This window comes from Poecile atricapillus, chromosome 4 (assembly GCF_030490865.1).
Source record: "Poecile atricapillus isolate bPoeAtr1 chromosome 4, bPoeAtr1.hap1, whole genome shotgun sequence".
Lineage (NCBI taxonomy): Eukaryota > Metazoa > Chordata > Aves > Passeriformes > Paridae > Poecile > Poecile atricapillus.
Window position 1 is genome coordinate 26,662,458 of NC_081252.1, and position 20,483 is coordinate 26,682,940.

General features: G+C 36.3%; 1 protein-coding gene across 5 annotated transcripts in view; it reads left to right on the forward strand.

The window, feature by feature from the left end:
- The window catches only part of RAP1GDS1 (Rap1 GTPase-GDP dissociation stimulator 1), a 90,201-nt gene that overhangs the window by 56,394 nt on the left and 13,324 nt on the right, over window positions 1–20,483 (forward strand). For 4 of the 5 annotated variants that reach the window (XM_058837590.1, XM_058837592.1, XM_058837594.1 and 1 more), the window contains 3 exons: window positions 7,858–8,004; window positions 15,759–15,887; window positions 18,208–18,333. In XM_058837590.1, the coding sequence (XP_058693573.1) occupies window positions 7,858–8,004; window positions 15,759–15,887; window positions 18,208–18,333 (402 nt within the window). The remainder of the gene's footprint in view (window positions 1–7,857; window positions 8,005–15,758; window positions 15,888–18,207; window positions 18,334–20,483) is intronic. The other variant, XM_058837593.1, reaches the window with a different exon arrangement.

Sequence of the window (20,483 nt, forward strand, 5' to 3'; positions counted from 1 at the left end):
TGTAGCAGAAGTGAAAAATTTGCCATTCTTCCCTTCCCTAATATACAAATTAATGGTAGTGCTTAGAGACCTCCTTGTGTAATCCACAAGTTACTTCTTTTCGTACCACAGCCTTGTTTCTTCATGAAACCACCAGCTTGGGTACATTCTTAGCAACCATATTTGGTATATAAGGATCTTACAGAGCTGTAAAAAAGCTAAAATGCCAGCTTATTCTGTAAAGGCTCTCCTCTGACAGCTGCTTATCTACCTTTCTCAGCAGGAGATTTATTGGGTCCTTTTCTCATTTCTCAATCTGTACATGTCTTTGTTATCTATGCAGTCTTACTTGTATTGATGGCAAGACTCCTAGCTGAATTTTCAGCTATGTGGCCTTTCACATAAAACCAGATCCCTCTTCATCTCAGCCTCAACTCCAGAACATAAACATTTTATCGCTTTTTGTTAAAAAGATCTTATACATGCTATAAATTCTGTAAACTAAGCTACCTATCTTATAAGAATGTTCAGATCTGTTGCAGGGATCTGCTAAGAAAGGCTAAGCACAAAAATAAGAAACAGCTCAATTGTACAGTTATGTTCTCTCAGGAGAAACTATTCATTTCAGATCTACAGGAGAAAATCAGATACTTTAAAATAAAGCATACTGGAAAGAAGTCAAATTCAATTTTATTCAAAAAACAGCATAACCTTTTTCATTACCATATGGAAAACCAGCAGAATCCTAGAACACAACTGGTCTTGATAATGGCACATTACTGGCTAATCATTTTTATGAAGGTCACCCTGATTCATGCAGCTAGGCAGCATCTTACCACTATTTTTCACTTATCATTGTACTGGATCCTACCAAATGCAAATGCCGCCTACTAAGCTGTTTCCCAAGAAATACCATGAAATCAAGACCAAGTCCTTAAATTGTCTCTTGAAAACTGAGTGTTTTGCTTGAAGAGAATTCAAATTCAAGGTTTTGATTGTACAGTACTAGTGCTTTACCTTTAGATCTGTCCTCTCTGAGGGATGCCACAGTCTTAGAAAACTGTAGCATTTTTACTTTAGAAGTCCTTGACAGTGCAGGTTTTTCTCCAAGGCTCTGCACACAAGTATTGCATCAGCCAGAAACTAGAGTGTATGTATATATACATACATATACCTCCTCAGTAATACTGAGTTCTTATTAGAAATTAATCATTAATGTTCTTAGGAAGCTGTTAAACAATATTAGTCTAACTTTTTATTTTACAGCTGCCTAAATTTAATCAGAATGATGAGGAAATCTTTCTAGATCATCAGAAAACAGACATTTGAGAGGTGATGCAAAACCCATGACTTCTCAGGCTAGGCTCCTCCTAGGCTTCATGATTTGGAACAAATAGCACTGACCCCAAACCCAGGACTTGCCTCAGTTATTTATAGATCCCAGGTCCTCTTACTACTTTTTCAATTATTGGAATAATTGTCTTTCTTTTTCTAGCAGGAAAAGAAAAGTACCCTGGTAGAATCGAAAAATATGGTTTATGGTGGATTCTTTAGGTTTTGTTACACTTTTTCCTTCTTGGGATTTTCCCAATATACTCCAAAACCCCATGGGTTTCACATCTTCTGGGACAGCTCCTCTGGCTGCTTTGGTGGAGACCCACAGCTCATTTGGGCTCCTTTCAGCAGCAGCCAGCAGCACACCTCTGTTCCGCACCAGACTGTGACCATGCCATGCTCACTTCACACCCTCCCTTTTGGAGAGTTTGAAGTCAAGAGACAACATTGCACTGCAGGCCTGGGAGCAGGAATTCTAAATTAATTGTGGTGTGCAGGTCTATTCTGTTACTAGCATGAGATGCTATAAATGCTATTTACCACTGTAGAAAAACTGCCTGCTGTTTTACTCTGTAATTGGGTTCCATGATTTATTTCATGCTGTATGAAATACTGAGCTGGCTTCAGTTCTGCCTCACACTCTCATAAACCTAGAGTAATTTGTTTGACTGCAATGGAATTACTAAGGAGTTTCATAGAGTTATAAAATCAACTGAAGAGTGTTCTGTAAGCATCTTGCATATGAAACAGAAGGCAAAGGAAAAACATTCAGCTTTGAGGACCTTTACCTGTCTTTAGTATATCTAAGTAGAACATTCTCTTCTTCTCTAAGTTGGCTTCTTCAATTTCAAACAGCATTCAGTAGTAGTAATTACTACATTTTAATTACACACTGAAGTATCCTTGGAATCCTGAACAAATGACTTGCCAGTACTGAGTCTAGTAGTGTTGTATGTCTTGTTGCTGATAAAAACGTTTCTCCTCCTATATTAGAATCTCAGATCCACTAGTAGCATTTGACTGGAAGCTAAGTACTGAAGTCTTGAGCAGTAAATTCATCGCTTTTCTTTTGTCTGAAATCAGAAACACATGATTTTTCGTGTGTTAATATAAGAGAAATATGACTAATAAGCAGTTGTTACTGAAATTAACTTGTGGCCTTGAATCCGGCTTGCATTTGTCTGCTACCTCAGCACGGCGTTAGGGAGATTGCAATACCTGCACACTTACCTTTCCCATCAAATGTTCTGCCAAGTTCCTGACTCTGTAGACAAAAGAAATCACAAAAGAGATTAGGGCTTTTAGGCATTGATATCCTGTGGTCCACACACTGAACATACTATGAAGAGTCTACCAAAAATATCCCTAGATCTCTATTTGGATACATTTAAAAATCTTATTTGCTTGTTAGAATAAACTAGTTGCATAAGAGGGCCAATACACTGCTGCATCAGTTGTCATTAGCCAAAAGAAATTGCTGGCAACAGTTTTATCAGAAAAGATCAGCTCTACCTATTTTCAGTCCTTGAAGGGGCTGTATTAAAAGATAGTGTTCTCCTAGTTTACTGTTTCTAGTTTACTGTTTACATATTTATTATTTTAGCAATTATTCTAAAGGAATAACTTATGAAACAGTACCCTCAATGCTTACCCTTATGACTGAGGATAACTGACAGAATTTTAAGATGGGCCGACTACAGGACAATTCTGTTTATCTCTGAAGCAAGTATAACTAATTCAAGATTGTTTTTTTCTTTATAAAGCAAAACTTTTAAGATTATATTGATTGATTTTAACCAGTGAGCAAATAAAACTGTAATTCTGCTAATCAGCCTTATAATTCCTAAAGGAATTAATAAAGGAAAGGGAAGTTTCAGTACAAGACTGAACAGTCCCAAAAATTATCTTTCAATTATTAAAACATGCATCTTAAAATACAGTATTTGCTGTGTAATGTCCCTTTTAGTCAAGTGCACAGAAGACATGGAAAAAACAGCAAACAATAGTAGTGCAGTATAATCACATGAAATTTACTTTCCTTGAAAAATAAAATTAATGAAATGCTACTGTATGATGTGTAACAGGGTTATGGTCTGTAGTCATGCCATCAGAGACCTGACAGGGGCAGTGACTAAAAAGCATACACAAACCAGACTGAGGATAAAAAGAAGAGTCAAGTGTTAAAACTGAATGACAGCATTGCATGGAAAGTTTTAATCTTCCAGTATTCAGACAGAAAAGGTAAAGTCCCAGTTCATGTAAGCAGCAGTATTTTTCCTGGTGTCTACATAGATAAGGTCATTTACACTAGCTCAGGATTTGCCATTGCTTTTTGAATATTTTTTTTCTGGTGAAAGAATAAGCAGCAGGGGCAAGTAAGTGCCTCATCACAAAAGGCTTGCAAAGAGGACCTAATTTAAAAAACAGGTTAAAATAGAACATGTAGAAAGAATAGTCCCCCCACCCCTCTGCTTGGGCTAATGCAGATTAGTTCATCTATTTTAATTAAGAAAAACAAGAAAGAGTTACCTGTAAAGTACTAGTGTCTAATCTAAGCAATATTTTGGTAAAAAAAATGCAGAATTGTAGCCAAATGCAGTAACGATGAAGAAATTAAAGTAAAATGGCAGTATGTCACTTAAATGACTTGACCATTACACAAGTAAAAATAATTTTAAAATAAATACTATATTTTTCCCATGTCACCCAAATTTGCTGTCTTGGCAATTTGGTTTATGCAAATCAGACTTTGATCATGCAGATGATCCTTTCTCTCCCTGACTTGCACCATTCATACCAATACAACAATTTACACCAATAAACTTTTGCAGAACATGAACTGGGGAAAGGATAATTCAGGTATCCAGTTGCAAGACAAAACTAGAACATTTCTAAGTATAAATCTGATACTTAAAGCCCAAAATTGTATTTTTAAGAAATACTGTCAAATTGTTTTCTAGCTGATCATCTGAGAAATGGGCATATTTTTTAAGCCTAAATGTTTTCCGATATCTCTGTCTATTATGGCACAGCCCTTATTTCCTGACTTAGGTTTTGATTTGTTTTGTTTTGTTTTTTATTTTATTGTATTTGTATTTTTCTTGTATTTTGTATATTTTTGTGTATTTTGTTACTTCAGGATTTGTTTTAGGGCTTGATGAATTAGGTACAAAAACCTACAGGAAAGTGATGCAAATGGCTTGGGAAAAGCAAATTGAAACTAAGCGCTACATTGTAAAGGTCTAACAATCCTGCACAGTAAAAAAGTTTGGTTGCTGACTTCGGGTATAGTTGAGAAACACTAAGATTGATAATCCACTTAAAACCCTTCTTTTGCATAAAACTCCCTTGAGCAACTCAGGATAGGAAAAGGGACTGTACTAATTCTTAGAGATAGATGTGTTGAATTGGACTAAAGAAAATTGCAAAGTAATAACTCATTCTGTAATCTTATTGTACGTTTTACAGGGAAAAAATCCATCTGGTTTCTTGGGTTCTCATTTGGCATATTTAGACAGTATTACATGTACTTAAAAAAAAAGCTATACAACAGCACTGCCCTTTGTGAGCTGCAGTGAAGCATTTTTAAGCAGAAATGTGAATGCTCTCATTAAACTGTTCAACCACTGTTCTCTTAGGAATGGCAAATGTTTATTTAAAAAGGTCACAGGAAAAAAAATCAACACAGCTTCTGGGAGGCTTGGAAGCACGTTAAGTGTGGGAGTTCATAGAGCTGCTGAACTGCAAGGTAATAGTTGGACCGAGAACAAGACACAGCAACATGCTGTGGGCTTGTTTTGACTGTAAATGATGTGGAGTTTGATGAGTATTCTTGTGTGCAAAATCTGTTCCTTAGCGACAGAGGAGTAGAGAGAACCGAGTTGATGAAACGCACACGAAGCATTCTCAGTCAGGAGTACGCCTTCTGCTTGGGGATCAGCGGAGTGTCACAGCAGTGCTGGCAGCGGGTAGGCAGGACCTTCAGGGTTTTCCTCCTACATCTGGCACAGGATTCTTTGTGGCCCTGCCCTAATGAGCTGAGTTAATCGTCTTGGGCAAAGAAGGCAGCACCAGGAGATCCTAATTACAGCACTCACCCAGGTCTGTTCTTCACCCAGCTGCCTGGGGCAGAGTAGCAGCCACAAAGGGAAGAGGGAAAGCTCAGGAAAGAGGGAGCACACCAAACTCAGTTACAGCATCTCCTTTACAAGTCTACCAGCATATGTAGTCCTGTCAAAGGTTGGCTCTTACAGCCTGCGACCTTCTGAGGTTCATTTGTACCTAACATTTGAGTATACCATAAGGACAGACAGTTCTTGGACTGAGATTTGTTTCTGAATCTTCCTGCTTCACTTTCTCTGTCTGTACAGCAGAATCTGGTTATCTGTTTACTTTGTTTACCTAACAAAAACCTTGTGTGGGTAAGAGTTTTGTCATATATTTGAAGTGAGAGACTGTACAGCAGTTTTTAACAAATGAGAGATAATATTATCACACAGTAATTTTCAGTAGAGCTCTGCCAAATTCTGTGCAGGTAAGGAACTTAGCTTGTAACTATTTTTCTTGGTGTTTTAACACTTGCTTCCAAACACTTACCTAACTGTACCTTTCTATTATACTTTTCTTATATATTTTACATTTATTTCATCAACATTGAGACACAGGGTTGAGCTTGACATGTGATTCTTATCTGACATTATCATCTTTGTTTGTTTATTTAAGTTGCATTATAGTAATTTGAGGACCACAGTCAGTCCATCTGATCCAGAATCAGTGATTCATTTTTCTCACCTGTTTTTACTCATGGAACAGATGAGTTAAATACAAAATCATATATTTGCATAAATTTCCTAGTAAAAAATACCAGAAGATGATACATAAAATAGAATGCTTGAATATTCCAACCCAAATTACTTTTTATTCTCCTCTGATTTGGTAGATGTAAGCACTGAGTCTGAACACCTGACTATATTGCTTCACTGTATTTTGATGTAGGACTTCTATTTGTTTCAGCATTAGAGCTATGTTTGTTATGACATCAAGGATCTAAGAAATTTCTTTTCTGTTTGTCCTTTTTTTCATAGTTGTTCCTTGACACAGAGTCCTACCTTGACTTTAATTGTTTAATAGATTCCAATTTCTCCTTTTTCAAAATTAAATAGACATGCCTTCAGCAAAACACAGTTTTCTGATACCCTGATCCTATCCAAAGTGTAAACAGTCATAGCAGTGAATTTATTCTGTAAAACTCTTACTACTTTTTTTAAGACCTGCCAAGAATTACCCTTCCTTCAGCTCCTTTCAGCAGATTTTCTGAAGTCCCTATATGCAATACTTGGAAACCTGTTTTTTATATACAGTATAAGTGGTATATATAGTTTGCTAATAGTATTAACAAGAATTGGAAGATGTAGAAGCTTCTTTTTGCTGAGCTCTGGAACATTTTACAGTGGAAGATCATATTGTAAATGTGTACAGCCTTGGGTTTCATGCTGAATACACTGCAGAATGATGAAAACTTGGTAGCTTGACCCACACATATGATGGGGAGAGAGAGGAGGGATGGTAGAGTGGTGAATAACAAGGAAAAGAGATCTGCTTTGGGGCCATGAAGAAATTGAGGAGATGGTTGGGGTTTTTTTGTTATATTCAAAACTTTAGTGATTCCCTCCTCCTTCCCCCTGAAGGTTTTAGTCCAGATTTCCCAGCTGATTCCAGTGGTAGATCACACGGAAATCTCTTCTTTTGGAAGCCCTGGAATTTAGTTTATTGACTGTTGTCTATAGCTTATTGCTTACTGCTAGGAAAGGAAAGCAGTATTGATGATTACTAATAGAAGGCCTATTTTTCCTTTATTCCTACACTGTTGCATTAAATCTGATTTGTTACATAGAAAGAGTTCCATACAAAGATTATGGTATGTTATTTACAACCCTTCAGAATGTTGTAGTCTTTTGTAGATGAAGAGTAAATTTTTCTTTTAGCCATACAAAAAGTATCTAATAATGGTACTAATTTTGAGCTATAGAAGTACAAAGAACATGCTGTGTGGCAGAGTGAGTGCATGAACAGTTGCCACTGGAAGCTAGCACCTCCATCTGCTTTGTCCATTTTATTCTCCTTTCTGTTTTTAAATAATCCAAGCAATTTATTTTCTGTATTTCAATTTCTTGATCTGCAAAACAGCAAGAGTAATTTATCTGTATATGGACTAAGCTATGGCAAGTGCTCAGAACCTCCCTCTGGCAAAACTCAGTGCATCTTCAGAATGTTATTTATCAGCTCCAGCAGCTCTGCCTCAATCACTGAACTTCTTTACAGAGGTATTAGTGCCAGGTGGTTAATCGTTTTTGTTGTAGGTGTTTTCACTTTCCTAGCTCTGTTGCACTAAAAGTTGGCCTTCATCTCTCTAGATGAATTTGACAACACTGGCGAAACGAGTTCACTGTTTAAAAGCTTCATTTTGTATGATACTGTTACGTTCGGGATTCGACGGTGGGGTTTGGTTTCATTTTTTTTTTAACGTAACTCTTTGTTTTACAGATGAGGGCAGGAACGCAGTTGACCATGCAGGTGGTGCACATATTGTAGTAGACCATTTAAGGTCACTGTGCAGTAAAACAGATCCAGCCAGTGAGAAGCTCTTGACTGTCTTTTGTGGCATGCTGATGAACTATAGCAATGAGAATGGTAAACAACACCGAAAATTTGCTTTATGTCTACCAGGAGAACAACTCCAACAAAAAAAAGATAAAAAAGTTAAAATCATCTGTAGGTTTACCTTGTGGATGCTTAACACTAAGTTATTCTGAAGAGATCAGGGACCTCAATTCACATGTATAATTTTCTGGTTCAGTAAAATTATGTTCCCAAAAATACTAGATATATTCCTGATACAATTCCATATAACATAGATTGTGTAAAGTTTTAAGATCAGTATCTGGAATTTACTTGTCTAAAAGCAAAGCATAAAGATGTAAAGATTTACAGAAGTTAATAAGAAGGTTACATTAAGTCCTCTCTTTCTCATTAGTATCAAATAACATCATAAGACTAATTTGGTGCAGACATGCAGTGTTGTTAATTATTTAAGGGTATGTATGTCAAACAGTTAATAATTTTTCTCCCTGTGAAATGTATATAAAACCATATGTTACATTGTTCTTAAATAAATGGGGAATCATTTATAGGTATATTCAATGCTGTTCTGTGTCTACAAATTATAAGTTTATGTTCATTATCCCACTAATTGGAGATGTTTAGGGAGTGGAACAAAACCATGAGAGTATATTAAATGAGAAACCCTTGACCACTGAGAGTAAGCATTCTACATTAGTTGTACAAAATAGTACCTAGCTTGCTTCTGCACACAAGTGTTTCAGTGTGCCAAAATACATTTACAGCATTCACACATTTTCAAGTTTTCAAAATGTGAAGCAAATTGGAATACATTAGGAAGGCTACAGAGAGGCTCTTCTCCTCACTTGCAACAGCACAGATTACAAATACAGTTAGTAATTACATTGTCTTCAGTCATGCCCATTTCCTGATTTGCAGGTCTCATCTTAGGAAGAAATACCTTCTTTATTAGTTACTCACCATTTCCTGAAAGGCAGCACTTGCTGTAACTCACTTTCCAGTGCTATCTCCCCGAAACTTTTCTACTTCTCAGGATGGTCCATAGGTTTTATTGTATATATTTTTAATCTGCTTTATAATCTCTTCTAGCATCGTTTCCATGTGTGTTTTGTGTGCTATCTCTCTGGAGATCTCAGCTTTGTGTTACTCATCCAGCTCCAAATATAACTGTTGTACATGTCTCATCTCTTTCGCTTGTTCTTACACTGGTTTTTTTTCCTTCTCTTTTCTTTCTATTATCTAAGAATTCTTGTTTACAGTATTTCTTCCATCTTCTCCAAATATCAACTTTCTAGTTTCTTCATTTCTTATCATTTCCAGGAACTGTTTTGTTTGACCACTTTGCATGAGTATCACATTTATTACATTTCATAGTGTTAAATCAGTATTTTCTTTGTTACAATATTTGGAGCAAATAGGTATTTGCACCTCTAAGCTACCAGAATGCTCTGTATTAATTAAGACTAACGAGCGTACAGTATACTTGGTAGCTCAAGACAGACAAATCCAAAAGTGATGTGTAGAGATACTGTTATCAGTTTTGCTTCAGTGACCAAGCTCCCAGCAGATCTTCTCTAGGAAAACTAATTATGAGATAAATCTCCCAAACAAGCTGCTTCTGAACAGCTTAACTGTTAGGAACATTGAATAAATGACTCATTCCATCTAGTAAGATAGCTTATTCTGATGCAATCAATAAAGCAGTTGTGTGGTTCAGTGACAGCCAGGAGGATTCACTAGCTGCTCTCCCCTCTGCTAAAGGACATCTTTCATCTCACACACAATATTCACAGCAGCCACTTGAAGCAGTGTCAGAAGTGAGAAATGCAGGAGTATTGCAAGCTCTTGGATCAAGGTGCTCACCAGCCCCATGTTCTACCATCACATCAGGGAGGAGTGCTGGGGGTTTACCAAACCTCCACCTTACCCCACAGACTTGGTTGTCTTCATGAGGAACGGTCCCTTTTGTAGGAACTGAGCTCATGTTTGGCCCAGCATTCATGGGTAGGCTGTGTAAGATTTGTGTCCTCTAGTTCCATTGTGAATTTGATCACTGACTGGGGCAATGATTGAATCAAACCCCTAATAATATGCAAAATCAGTATTTTAAAAAAAGAATGATTTAGAGGATTAAATTTTTAGAAGAAAATTTAGTGACCATAACTGTAGCATGTAAATGGAGAAACAGGTAGTTGACCTGTCTTGCCAGTTTTAAGAGTCATGAGTACAACCGGACCGTAATTGTGAGCTGATCTAAAAATATCACCTGTGGGCCATGACAAATTTTCAGGACAGCAGTCAATGTCAACTAGGAGCCCGAGACACCCACTTACTTCCATGCATTGCAGCAGCAAGTGAATAATATTCTGACTAAATGCAGTTCTTTGCTGACCTGTTAAACGTCAAAACTGAGATTACCCTGACAGTTAATTGTGCTCAAAGCTTAGTGAATACCATTTTTGGGATTTACTTGCAAAGGTTTGATCCCAGCTACTTACAAAGAAGATAAAACACTGCATTGGTTTTGCTGAAGGATGAGCAGTATGGAACTGCAGCCTAGAGTCACAGATTTCTTTGTCCGTAGTTATGGAAACCAATTGGACAAAAATAAAATAAAAAATATTAGGTAAGAAGGAAGTGTTTCAGTCTTTGAAACAGCACTTCTGCATTCTCTTTTCATGTTTCTATAATCTTTTCCAGCTTGGCATGCTGTGTTAAAAAGTTACAGGTGGGGGCTTGGAAGATTTCTTTAACTGCTCTTAATCACTTGCACTCTTAATTTGTACTAGCTATCCAGATAAGGACCATTACGGCACAGCTGGTTCTTAGTTGCATCTAATTATCTGTGAACACCCTAATATTTTCTAATCATCAGCATTTTATGAGCAAAAGAGTAATAAAATGTTATATTTGATTCCAGTTTGTCATTCTCGGCTAATTGCCCTCTTTTTCCAATAGCTACTACTTCATTATTAGTAACTATTGATTGCCTTATTTTTTTCTTAACATGAAAGGCTTGGTCTTGAGTATTTGAAGGGATTTATCATACATGAGTTTTACAAAAAAGGCAACTAAGGAGCAGCTACAAGTAAGACTTCCTTTTCCTAAACAGAGCAAATTAATGGAGCATTCTTGTATCTCATCCTGATTCTGGACACTTATCTTGCAATTGTAACTCAAATCATATAACAGTATTGTCTAAGCTTTAAAAATAGGCTTCCTTTTACAAGGTTCTTGTGTCATCTGTTTGTGTTCAGGAATTATTTTTGCTTACTGTTTCTCTTTCTTTGCTTCCTTGGTATCTTATCATTTCATTAGTAACTACAATTGTTAAGACAACAAACTCAAACTTTGGCATTTCTTGCAGTTCTTTTAAGCTTAAAAAAAAAAGTGTTGATATTTAATTGCACTGCTAGAAATGAGAGGGGTTTTTTTCTGATGGAAAACATCCCTTTGCCTTCAGCCCAGGTTATCTCAACCCTCTTGTCATAACTGTATTTTACTACCCAGATTCAATCAGACACAAATAACTCATCCCTGCTTTCAGTTACTAGCTTCTGTGTAGCCATTATTCTGCTTGAGAGCAAGAAGTAAAGCAGGCTTGGATAAAGAGGGGAAAACTAATAACTAATCTAATAAACCTAACAATCATATGCAAACACATAAAAGAGTTAGAAATATGAGTGGTTATTCTGCAGATCCCATAATCGTGTGAGCCAATACTATTTGCAAGTTAATGGGATCAGTCCATAAGGTAACAAATTGTCTCTCGAGATCCCTAAAACAGACCATGAATGCTCTTTAAAGAAATGCAGAAATTATGGAAAAACTAGGCCAATTGGCTTATTAGATAGTCAATTCAGAGATCAAAAGTTAACTAGATACAGTATGCATGTGAAAGTATACATACATTTATATATATAAGTGTATATATGTTGCTAAAAATAATTATGTTTATACACTGCTGCGTCATTTCATTTCATAGCAAACTTCAGTCTGTCAAGATTGTCTTTCCTTCAGCACTTTTGTAAAATGTGACATCCTGATGTTATCTCATACGACTGCTGAGCCTTTCTTATTCTCACAAAACTCTTAGCAACTGGAATGAATGCTGGGGTCTGATGTGCACTGTTGACCATCTGCAGAAGCTATGTAACTATACAAGAAACAAAAGGGAGATTTATGGCACCATTATTATGGTCTGACAGCAATATTTAAGTAGTGCTTCCTCCTAAGACTTACCTTTGCTAATTTTCATGCTTGTCATGGGTTTTGTTTAATTTACATCACAGCTAGAGATGCCTAGCATGCTTTTGAGACCTCAAAACACTTAATTGCAAAGTAACCTAAAGTATGATAAAAAGTATGTTCCTCACTATAGTGAGATAATCAATACAATCACTTTTATGTTCTGTCATGATTTAACATAGCTGTGGGGATTGCAAGCAGGTTTCTCTAGGGTATAAAATTATGCCATCAATTTGTACAAAACTACTTCAGCATTATAATCACAGTAATTGATGGGACACAAATGATGAGTTGTTTTCTAAAATTCTTTTCAAAATCATGAATTAGCCTAAATCAGCATTTTTAACTAAAATGCCCCCAATAAAGTTCTCAATTTGGGATATTCTCCTCAGATCTTACTCTTTGGAGTTTCCATGTGTGTCACCGAAGGACACGGAGCCATTGAAATTCAAGTTTTAGGTAGGTAATTCTTTGTGCTGGCGCATGTATTGATTGCCTTTTATCTACCTGTATATGCATCTGTACAGCATCACTGTCAGTGCTTTTCACCCTAGAAGAACACACAGGCATAGTGCAACTTGTGATAGCAGTGTAAATTGTGGTTTTAAGTCATAAATTCAGAAGAGGCATTCAGTTCTTCATGCTTCCTGCTCGCTGTGCATAAAGTTCTGCTTAGGGAGTGATAGAAGTGCTGTTTCATCCTGAAACACGGCGTTGCCAGGTGTCACGGCTCGCTTTAGTCCTGTGTCAGGCAACTGATTGTAGGATGGATGCATGTTTCCCCAAAATTGTCTCCTGCTCTAGTAGGGCATTAACACTTCCTGCAGTGAAAGGCCAAGACATGCAGTTGGTCTAAGTTACCCAGCATGAGGTTTTCCTAGGGCACAGAGAGAGCTAACTGCTAGCAGTCCCTCCAGCTACAACTGAACCACTTAGGTATTTCGCATTTATCTGAACTAAAAATTGCTGTAGGTCTCCATACCAGTGAGATGCCACATACTTTTCTCTTAAAATGCTTAGTAGACTTTGCTAGAGAAAGAGCCTGCTGTTGGTGATGATGACAGATGTAAATGTCAGGTCCAGAATTTGTATGGTAAGCCCAGGCTTAAGTATAAACATGGCAAATAGCTGCTGGCAGCCTTTTATTTTCAAAGGTCTTGCTTCCTGTGCAGCTTTGTGACTCGCAGGGTTTCCCTGTCTTTGTCAAAAGAGAAAATATACAAATTTTAAATTAACACTTACTGCTGTTAAAGCAATGTTTACCTTATTGTCAATTCTTGTAATGCTATTCTTACTACTATAGATATTTCCTGTACTCAGGTGCCATCCTTCTACTCTGGGAAAATCAGACTGGTATGGAGTCTGGTATAATGCCTGACTTTTGACCCAATACAATTCTTTGTTAGTATATGGCTTTTTTTTCATTTTTTTTTAGTTTGGAAATTCTAGAGGTCCTTTAGTCAGTGCACTCTGTGCTCTCAACCATGTATCTTTCTATCTGGCTCTTAAGATTCCTATTTCCTTTCAAAGATTATGTGGTTTCCCTCCATGCTTTTTATATGTTTTTTATTAAAAAAGAGACAGCAGGAAAAAAAAAAAACCTGCTCAAAATGGAGAGTTTATGCTTCTGATGTTGGAATGAAGTCCATAGAGATTGTCTCTCTATCCATTACAGTTGGACAAAGCAATTTTTAGAATTACTAAAGGTATAGTCTAGTAACAAAGCAATTTCTTTCCAAATGATTTTCTATGGCATTTGTGTCTTTTTTCTCCCACTCTCCATGATGACCAGTTTTCCTTCTAAATTTTTAAATGTTTGCATGGGACAATCACAAACCAAGAACAAAAGCAGATTATTTACCAGTAACCTGAGTTCTCCTATTTCCAGAATTTTTTTTTCTGTAGAACCATTCCATCTCCCTCTCTCCCCAGTTTTCCTATTGAAAGACAGATTTTTCCAGTCAGTTTGGAATGAAGTAGGAGAGTGTAGTAGTGACTGACACATCTGCCAGAGGTACAATGGCATTCAATGCATGCGCTAGTACAATTTGTACTTACCTGAAATTTGACAACTTCAACAGCTCTTTGGTGTCTGACATGGCGTTCTCATAAATTTCACTAAAGATTATGAATCTGTGGAAGAGTTAATCCCTCCCCCCAAAAAAAGAAATTCAGTTACTGGTAAGTAATACAGTTTTATTAAAGATGTCAAGCCATAAGGATTCCTGCTCATCCCCAATAACCTGTAGTAACTATGTCATTTATTTACTTGATATAACAAATTCATAATAAGTATCAAAGTACAAATGAGCTAAACATTCTGGAATCATATCATAATTTTCATTACATGAAAATTTCAAACACACTTGGCAGAATTTTGAGGGCAAAGAGTTTTTTGAGACCATGAGATGATTCTAAATTTGCTAAACTTCAGATGTCATATGGTTTTATCTCCCTGTAAAAATCTGCAATTTTTTATGGCTCTGATGCCACAGATACAAGAACTCAAACTGATTTCAGTTGCCTAGAATGAATTCCTTAACAAGAAAACCACACTAAAAAAAAACCAAACAGAAACCCCACCCCATAATTCCCCAGTAGGGCTTGACCAAAAGCTAAATGAAGTAATACAATTCTCTTAACTTCACTGAGCTTTGGATCCTTGTCTTTTGAGTCTGTAACATTTAAACATAGTTGAAGTGCTTTAGAAACAAAGGAAAAAAAGATGCTTAGGAAAATTACTAAATAACATCTGCTGTGTTTATGTCTGCTTCATTCTATTCAACTGTGAAACAATGTTTTTCTTCTTTGCTGTGTTATAGGTAAAACGTGTAAGAGGAAATACTGTTATAAATAATCTTTTAAACCAATCATGTTTCTGCCTAACCATCAAAGCACCTTTCTATTTGCAGACACCTAGGAGCAATACTTTTCTTACTTGTAAATACTATAAACTTTCATCCTATGCAAGAAATTATCAGAATGGCTTCTAAGGACTTTTCTTAAACCTTCCATTTTTTGTCTATTAAACCTTCTTTTTTCTCAAGCTCTTCATAATCTACATTGTGACTTCCTGTGTTTATAAAACTTCTCATGTTTATTTCAGTGCCAGTTTATCTTCACTCTAATTTTAATTTTCCAGTTTTGATCTTTAATTTAAAAAAGAGTATATAGGAAAAGCTCTCAGATAAATCATTGTTTCACTGACCTAGTTCAGGTCAATTTCAGTCAGCTAGTCTCAGTGAGTCCAGAATAAAACTTGACATTTATTAGGAACCTGATAACCACAAAATTGTCAGTAGCTGCATAATTCACTATACCCTATGACCAGATCAGGAAGGAATATTTCTGGGAATACATTCCATTGCCAGGGACAAGGAGAATTATGAGTTCATATCTCAAATCTGGACCAAATCCTAGTCTGAAGAGTAGAGGAGACAGACATTTTAATGCTGCTTTGCCTAGTAGTTGCTTAGTATAAAAAATGCTTTTTTGGTTAAGAGAACAGTACTATGAAGAGAAATGCTAACTCACTGTTGTACTCTCTTTTTATGTAGATACCTTGCAGTCACAGCTTATCAATATGGGTGTTATTCCTACGTTAGTGAAATTGTTGGGTATTCATTGTCAAAATGCAGCTCTGACAGAAATGTGCCTTGTTGCATTTGGCAATTTAGCAGAACTCGGTAAGTCCACAATACTAATCTCAAATTTACATCTAGTTTTCATAATGTTAAGTCTTAGTTAAAGACTTACAAAAGCTCATTCAAGTCCTTTTGGTACATTCAACAGTACTAGACAAGAAATTTTTGCTTATTTTCTCTAGAATATATAGTTGTCTCTTTCCCCCCCCCCCCCCCTTCAGTAACTGAAATTTATTTGGGTACTTATTTCAACCTTATGTTTTATGTTAATGTGCTTCAGTGCAACTAAGCACATTTTAAATCATCTTAACAGTAGTTCCATAGCATTGCTACTTAATGTGAATTTTTTATTGATAATATAAATATTGTATCCTGGTGTAGCTCCACAAAGTTTTAGCAAAATTAAATTTGGCTCATGAAAATCTCTGAATGAAATTGAGACAGGCACAGTTCGCTAATCTGCATATACAGTATTATTTTAGGTGCAGAATTTTAACATATTCTAGTCTAAATACCTCCATGTATAAATCATTAATAAATCTTAATTTTAGTTGCAACTTCATTTAAATTGAACTCTGTGGCCCTGCTTTGATCTGATGTCTTTGCAAGCAGATCAGTTTTCACTGGAATTCAACCATGTGTAAATCAATGGGTTGTTAAGGCCTGTGTTTTATTAACATCTGTGGTTTATATTGTTGTTCTTTTGCTAACCTATTTGGTGACATTCTAGTTTTATGAGTTGGGGTGTTTTTTGCACTGGAGTAAATAATACATAGCACTTACAGTATCATCCAAGAACATTCAGCAGTTCAAAATATGAAAAATATATCTCTGAGTTTGTAGTATTTGGTGGCCTGAGTTCACAGATTTCAAGGCCAGAGAAAATATCATGTTACCTAGTTTAGTCTGATCATACACATAATACATTTATTTCCAGCAGACAATTCTTAACAAGTCAACAACAGGAAAGGCCTCAAGGTAGCACTAAAGAAATTAATAAGTCAGAGGTCTTCAAGATGGGCACTATGTACGGTGTCTGCTCAGCAGAAAGTATAAGAGTCATACACTGAAAGTTCTAGTGCTTAAATGCAATCAAAACCATAATGATACTAGATATAATAAAGAGAGAACTCATTGAGAATTTCATTTCCCTTTTTGGAAAGATCCAGCTCTGTCTTGTTGAGTAATGAGAACCATGGGAAAGAAACTTTACAGCAGCTGCTTCCCTTCCAGTTCATACACACTGACACAAAATTAATTTACTTTGTGATACTTTATTCTCCCTTAAGCAATAGTCAATCACATTGTAACTGTATTATTTTATTTTTGCCTTGTAACTTCAGGGATTTTTTTTTTTTGGTGAGGTTGTTATTTTTCATCACTTATGAGACAACAGCATTGCACAAGATCCCTTGAAAAGCATTATATGACTCTAATTCTGTTTCAAAGCAGGGCACAAACCAGTGATGGATCTGCTAAAATACTGGAAAGATCAAAAATCCACATAGAATATACTATGCAACCATGCATAGTGAGAGAAATATATGAGAATAATGAGATGTGCACAAAAATGTCTAGGACTGCAGTTCATGCTTTTCCCAAGTCCTTGGGGGCAATTCTACAGTAAAGTAAATCCCTAAGCATCCATCAAAGCAATAGCAAAGGTGCTGGAAGGTTTTCTAACTACAGATGGCCCTCAGGAGGTGGCAACTGGAGAATGCAGAACACCAGCCCTACCACCTGCATCCCTTGTAATACTGCCAGTGAGGAGGAATATGATACGGGCAATGGAATAAGAGATGCTTTTGTTGAATTTACATTTGAAGATCTGCTGGCTAATCTGGTAGGAATCTCGCCCATCTGTAAAACTGCTTTATGCTGTATCTGTGCAGTATGAGATGGCCCAGCAACAGCCACACACAGATTTCAAAAGAAGTGTCACCATCATGAAACCATTTAAATATTAAAGCATTTGTGCAAATCTTCATTTCTCCCATAGAAAATGCAGTATATAACTTGCTCCTCTTTCTGTTAAGATGAGGGAAATCAAGGACTAATTATTTTTGTACTATTACTGTTTCTGTAGCTACCTTACATTTTGTTGGGCAAAGCCAGACACAACAGCTTTGAATCATATATTTATATGTTTTTAACAGCTTTAACCATAACTAATTCAGGTCCACACATTCAAAGCGTTAGACATTTATCTTTTCATTTTGTGACAAGCATGAGTCTATTGCTCTTCTCTATGAAGAACAGTTAGTCATCTTACTGAATAAACCTAGTAACAAAGAGAAAAAGTAATTCTACCTTTTGATGTGGTTTGTTTACTTTATACTGAATTTCTCTTTTTGCTTTACAGAGTCAAGTAAGGAGCAGTTCGCCTACACAAACATTGCTGAAGAGCTTGTGAAACTGTTCAAGAAGCAAATAGAGCATGATAAAAAAGAGATGATTTTTGAAGTTTTGGCCCCCCTGGCAGAAAATGGTGAGAATTTTTTTTCTTACTCTTTTACTCATTCTCTTACGTGTATTTTTTATTTCAGTATGCCAATGTCCTTTTCAGGCACTACACACAGAGTAATGGGCTGCCTCTTTCCGAAGCCACCAGAGCTGATCCTTGTGATTGTAGTTTCATAAAAGGTGGATAGGTCTTAATTGTTGAGCACATGACAAGAGCCAGCACATTGCTAATTCCTTTGCTGATTCACTCTGTATATGATTGTGTTATATTTTATTTCCCTGTGCCCACAGTGGGAGTATCAAAAGCTGCTTTTTAGAGAGCTTCACAACATTTGTCTGCAAACAGAGCATTGGAGCACCAGGACATCATTTCCTGGAATCACAGAGCCACTGGCAGTTCCATTTCCTATAACATTATTTTTGCTAGGGGCAAGTCAATTGCAGAGCTAAGGGCTGGACAGTCTGCCCTTACTGTTCATTGAGAGATCATATGAATTTAATTTGAGTGTTTGGTGGTGTATCTTACATAGCCCCAAGCAGTCCCTGGGAGTTTGACTCACTGCTCAAGCCAGAGCAGGAATTGATGTGCACCCGTGATCACACCTCTGGGATGTTCCTCCCAGAGAAACAAAGGGTGAGATGGAGGTAGCTTGTACAGTGTATCATTTGCTTTTAATGGAAATAAAGAAATGAGTTAACAGGTGGAGCTGGACTATGTGGGAAGCAGTTCTGTGTAGGGAAGACATCACAGTATTTGATGGCTCTCTAACCTTGTTTTAACCACCTCAGCATTAAAGCTTTTTTAATTGAATAGATTGTTAGAACTGAAAACTCAGATTTATGTTTTGTTCTACTCTGTTGTGCATACACACTCTGTGTGTCTTTTTTACAAAGTATAATTCAGGATAAACTTTCACATCAATTAAAAAAGTTATTTTGACTTTTATTTTAAGTGGCATGGAAAATCAGTTCCATTTTTCAGTTTTAAAAATACACATTTTTTTCCAGAAGATATAATTTAATATATAATAATTTATAATTTGCTCTGAGATAGTTCCATCCTCAGAGATTAACCCAAAACAGCATTGAACTTTTTGTGTATTTGACATATGTCAGTTCAAATGCTTACTTTTTCGTAAGAGTATGTTTTTTATTTGCAATAAGATTTGAGAAATTCACTGCTGCTGGCCCTAACTCAGGTGCTCAAATGTTGAGAGGTAGTCAGAAAAACATTTCCACTGCTGATTCAAGGCATAATTAAATGAGTTTACTTTGCTGGTCCTGTTTTGGTGTTTTGATTGTAGATAATTAGCAATAGGTCAGAAGGGAAAAACACTTCAAGTATTTGCAGATTTTGGTGGTTGGGGTGTTTTAAGGTTTTTTTCCTAATTTACTTGTTGATTAAGCATGCTGGTGTTTTAAGGTTTTTTTCCAATTTACTCGCTGATTAAGCATGCTGGTGTAGCTATTTCAATTTCAAATCACAGAACATCTGCAACCAGTATTCTATATCTACGGGAATTCTCTGTTTTTAAAACCCCTCAGTGCAAAAGTGCCTATTAAAAAAAAAAATCTCAGTTGCAGATTTTGCATTTCATTTACAAAGTTCATGAGTAGGTCAGCCACTCTTAGAGGAACAATGAATTTCACTGAGGCAAAAAGCCTAGTGACACCAAGAAACTGAGAGTCGGACACATCCTCCACCAGAGGTAGAACACACTTGCTCTCCCAAGTGGGGCTTGTAAACTGTATGAAAAAGTATTTACAAACCCCTGGCCTAAAAATATTTTAACTTGGGTTAAACACCTTTTTGTTAAAATACTGTTTCATGTAGAAAACTGACAGAAATCTACTTTTTCTGCACACTTCTGCAGAGCTTTGTGGCTATTTTTCAAAATCAGCATGCAAAAATTACCAGAATCACTTCCATGTATGAAAAGACCTATCATAGCATAAGACAGCCTGCCATTTCCTTTTAACAGAAAGGGAGTTTAGGCATGTAAAGGAGATTCCAAGGGAAATATCTGTTAAATACTTTGTTATTTTAGAAACAAGACAAAAAATATTGTTCACAGATTTTATGTCACCTGAAAAAAAAATTACCTTCTCAGGCCTTGTTTTTAATAACAACCAAGAAATGAGTTTACTTCATCGGTTTCCAGAACAAACCTCTCT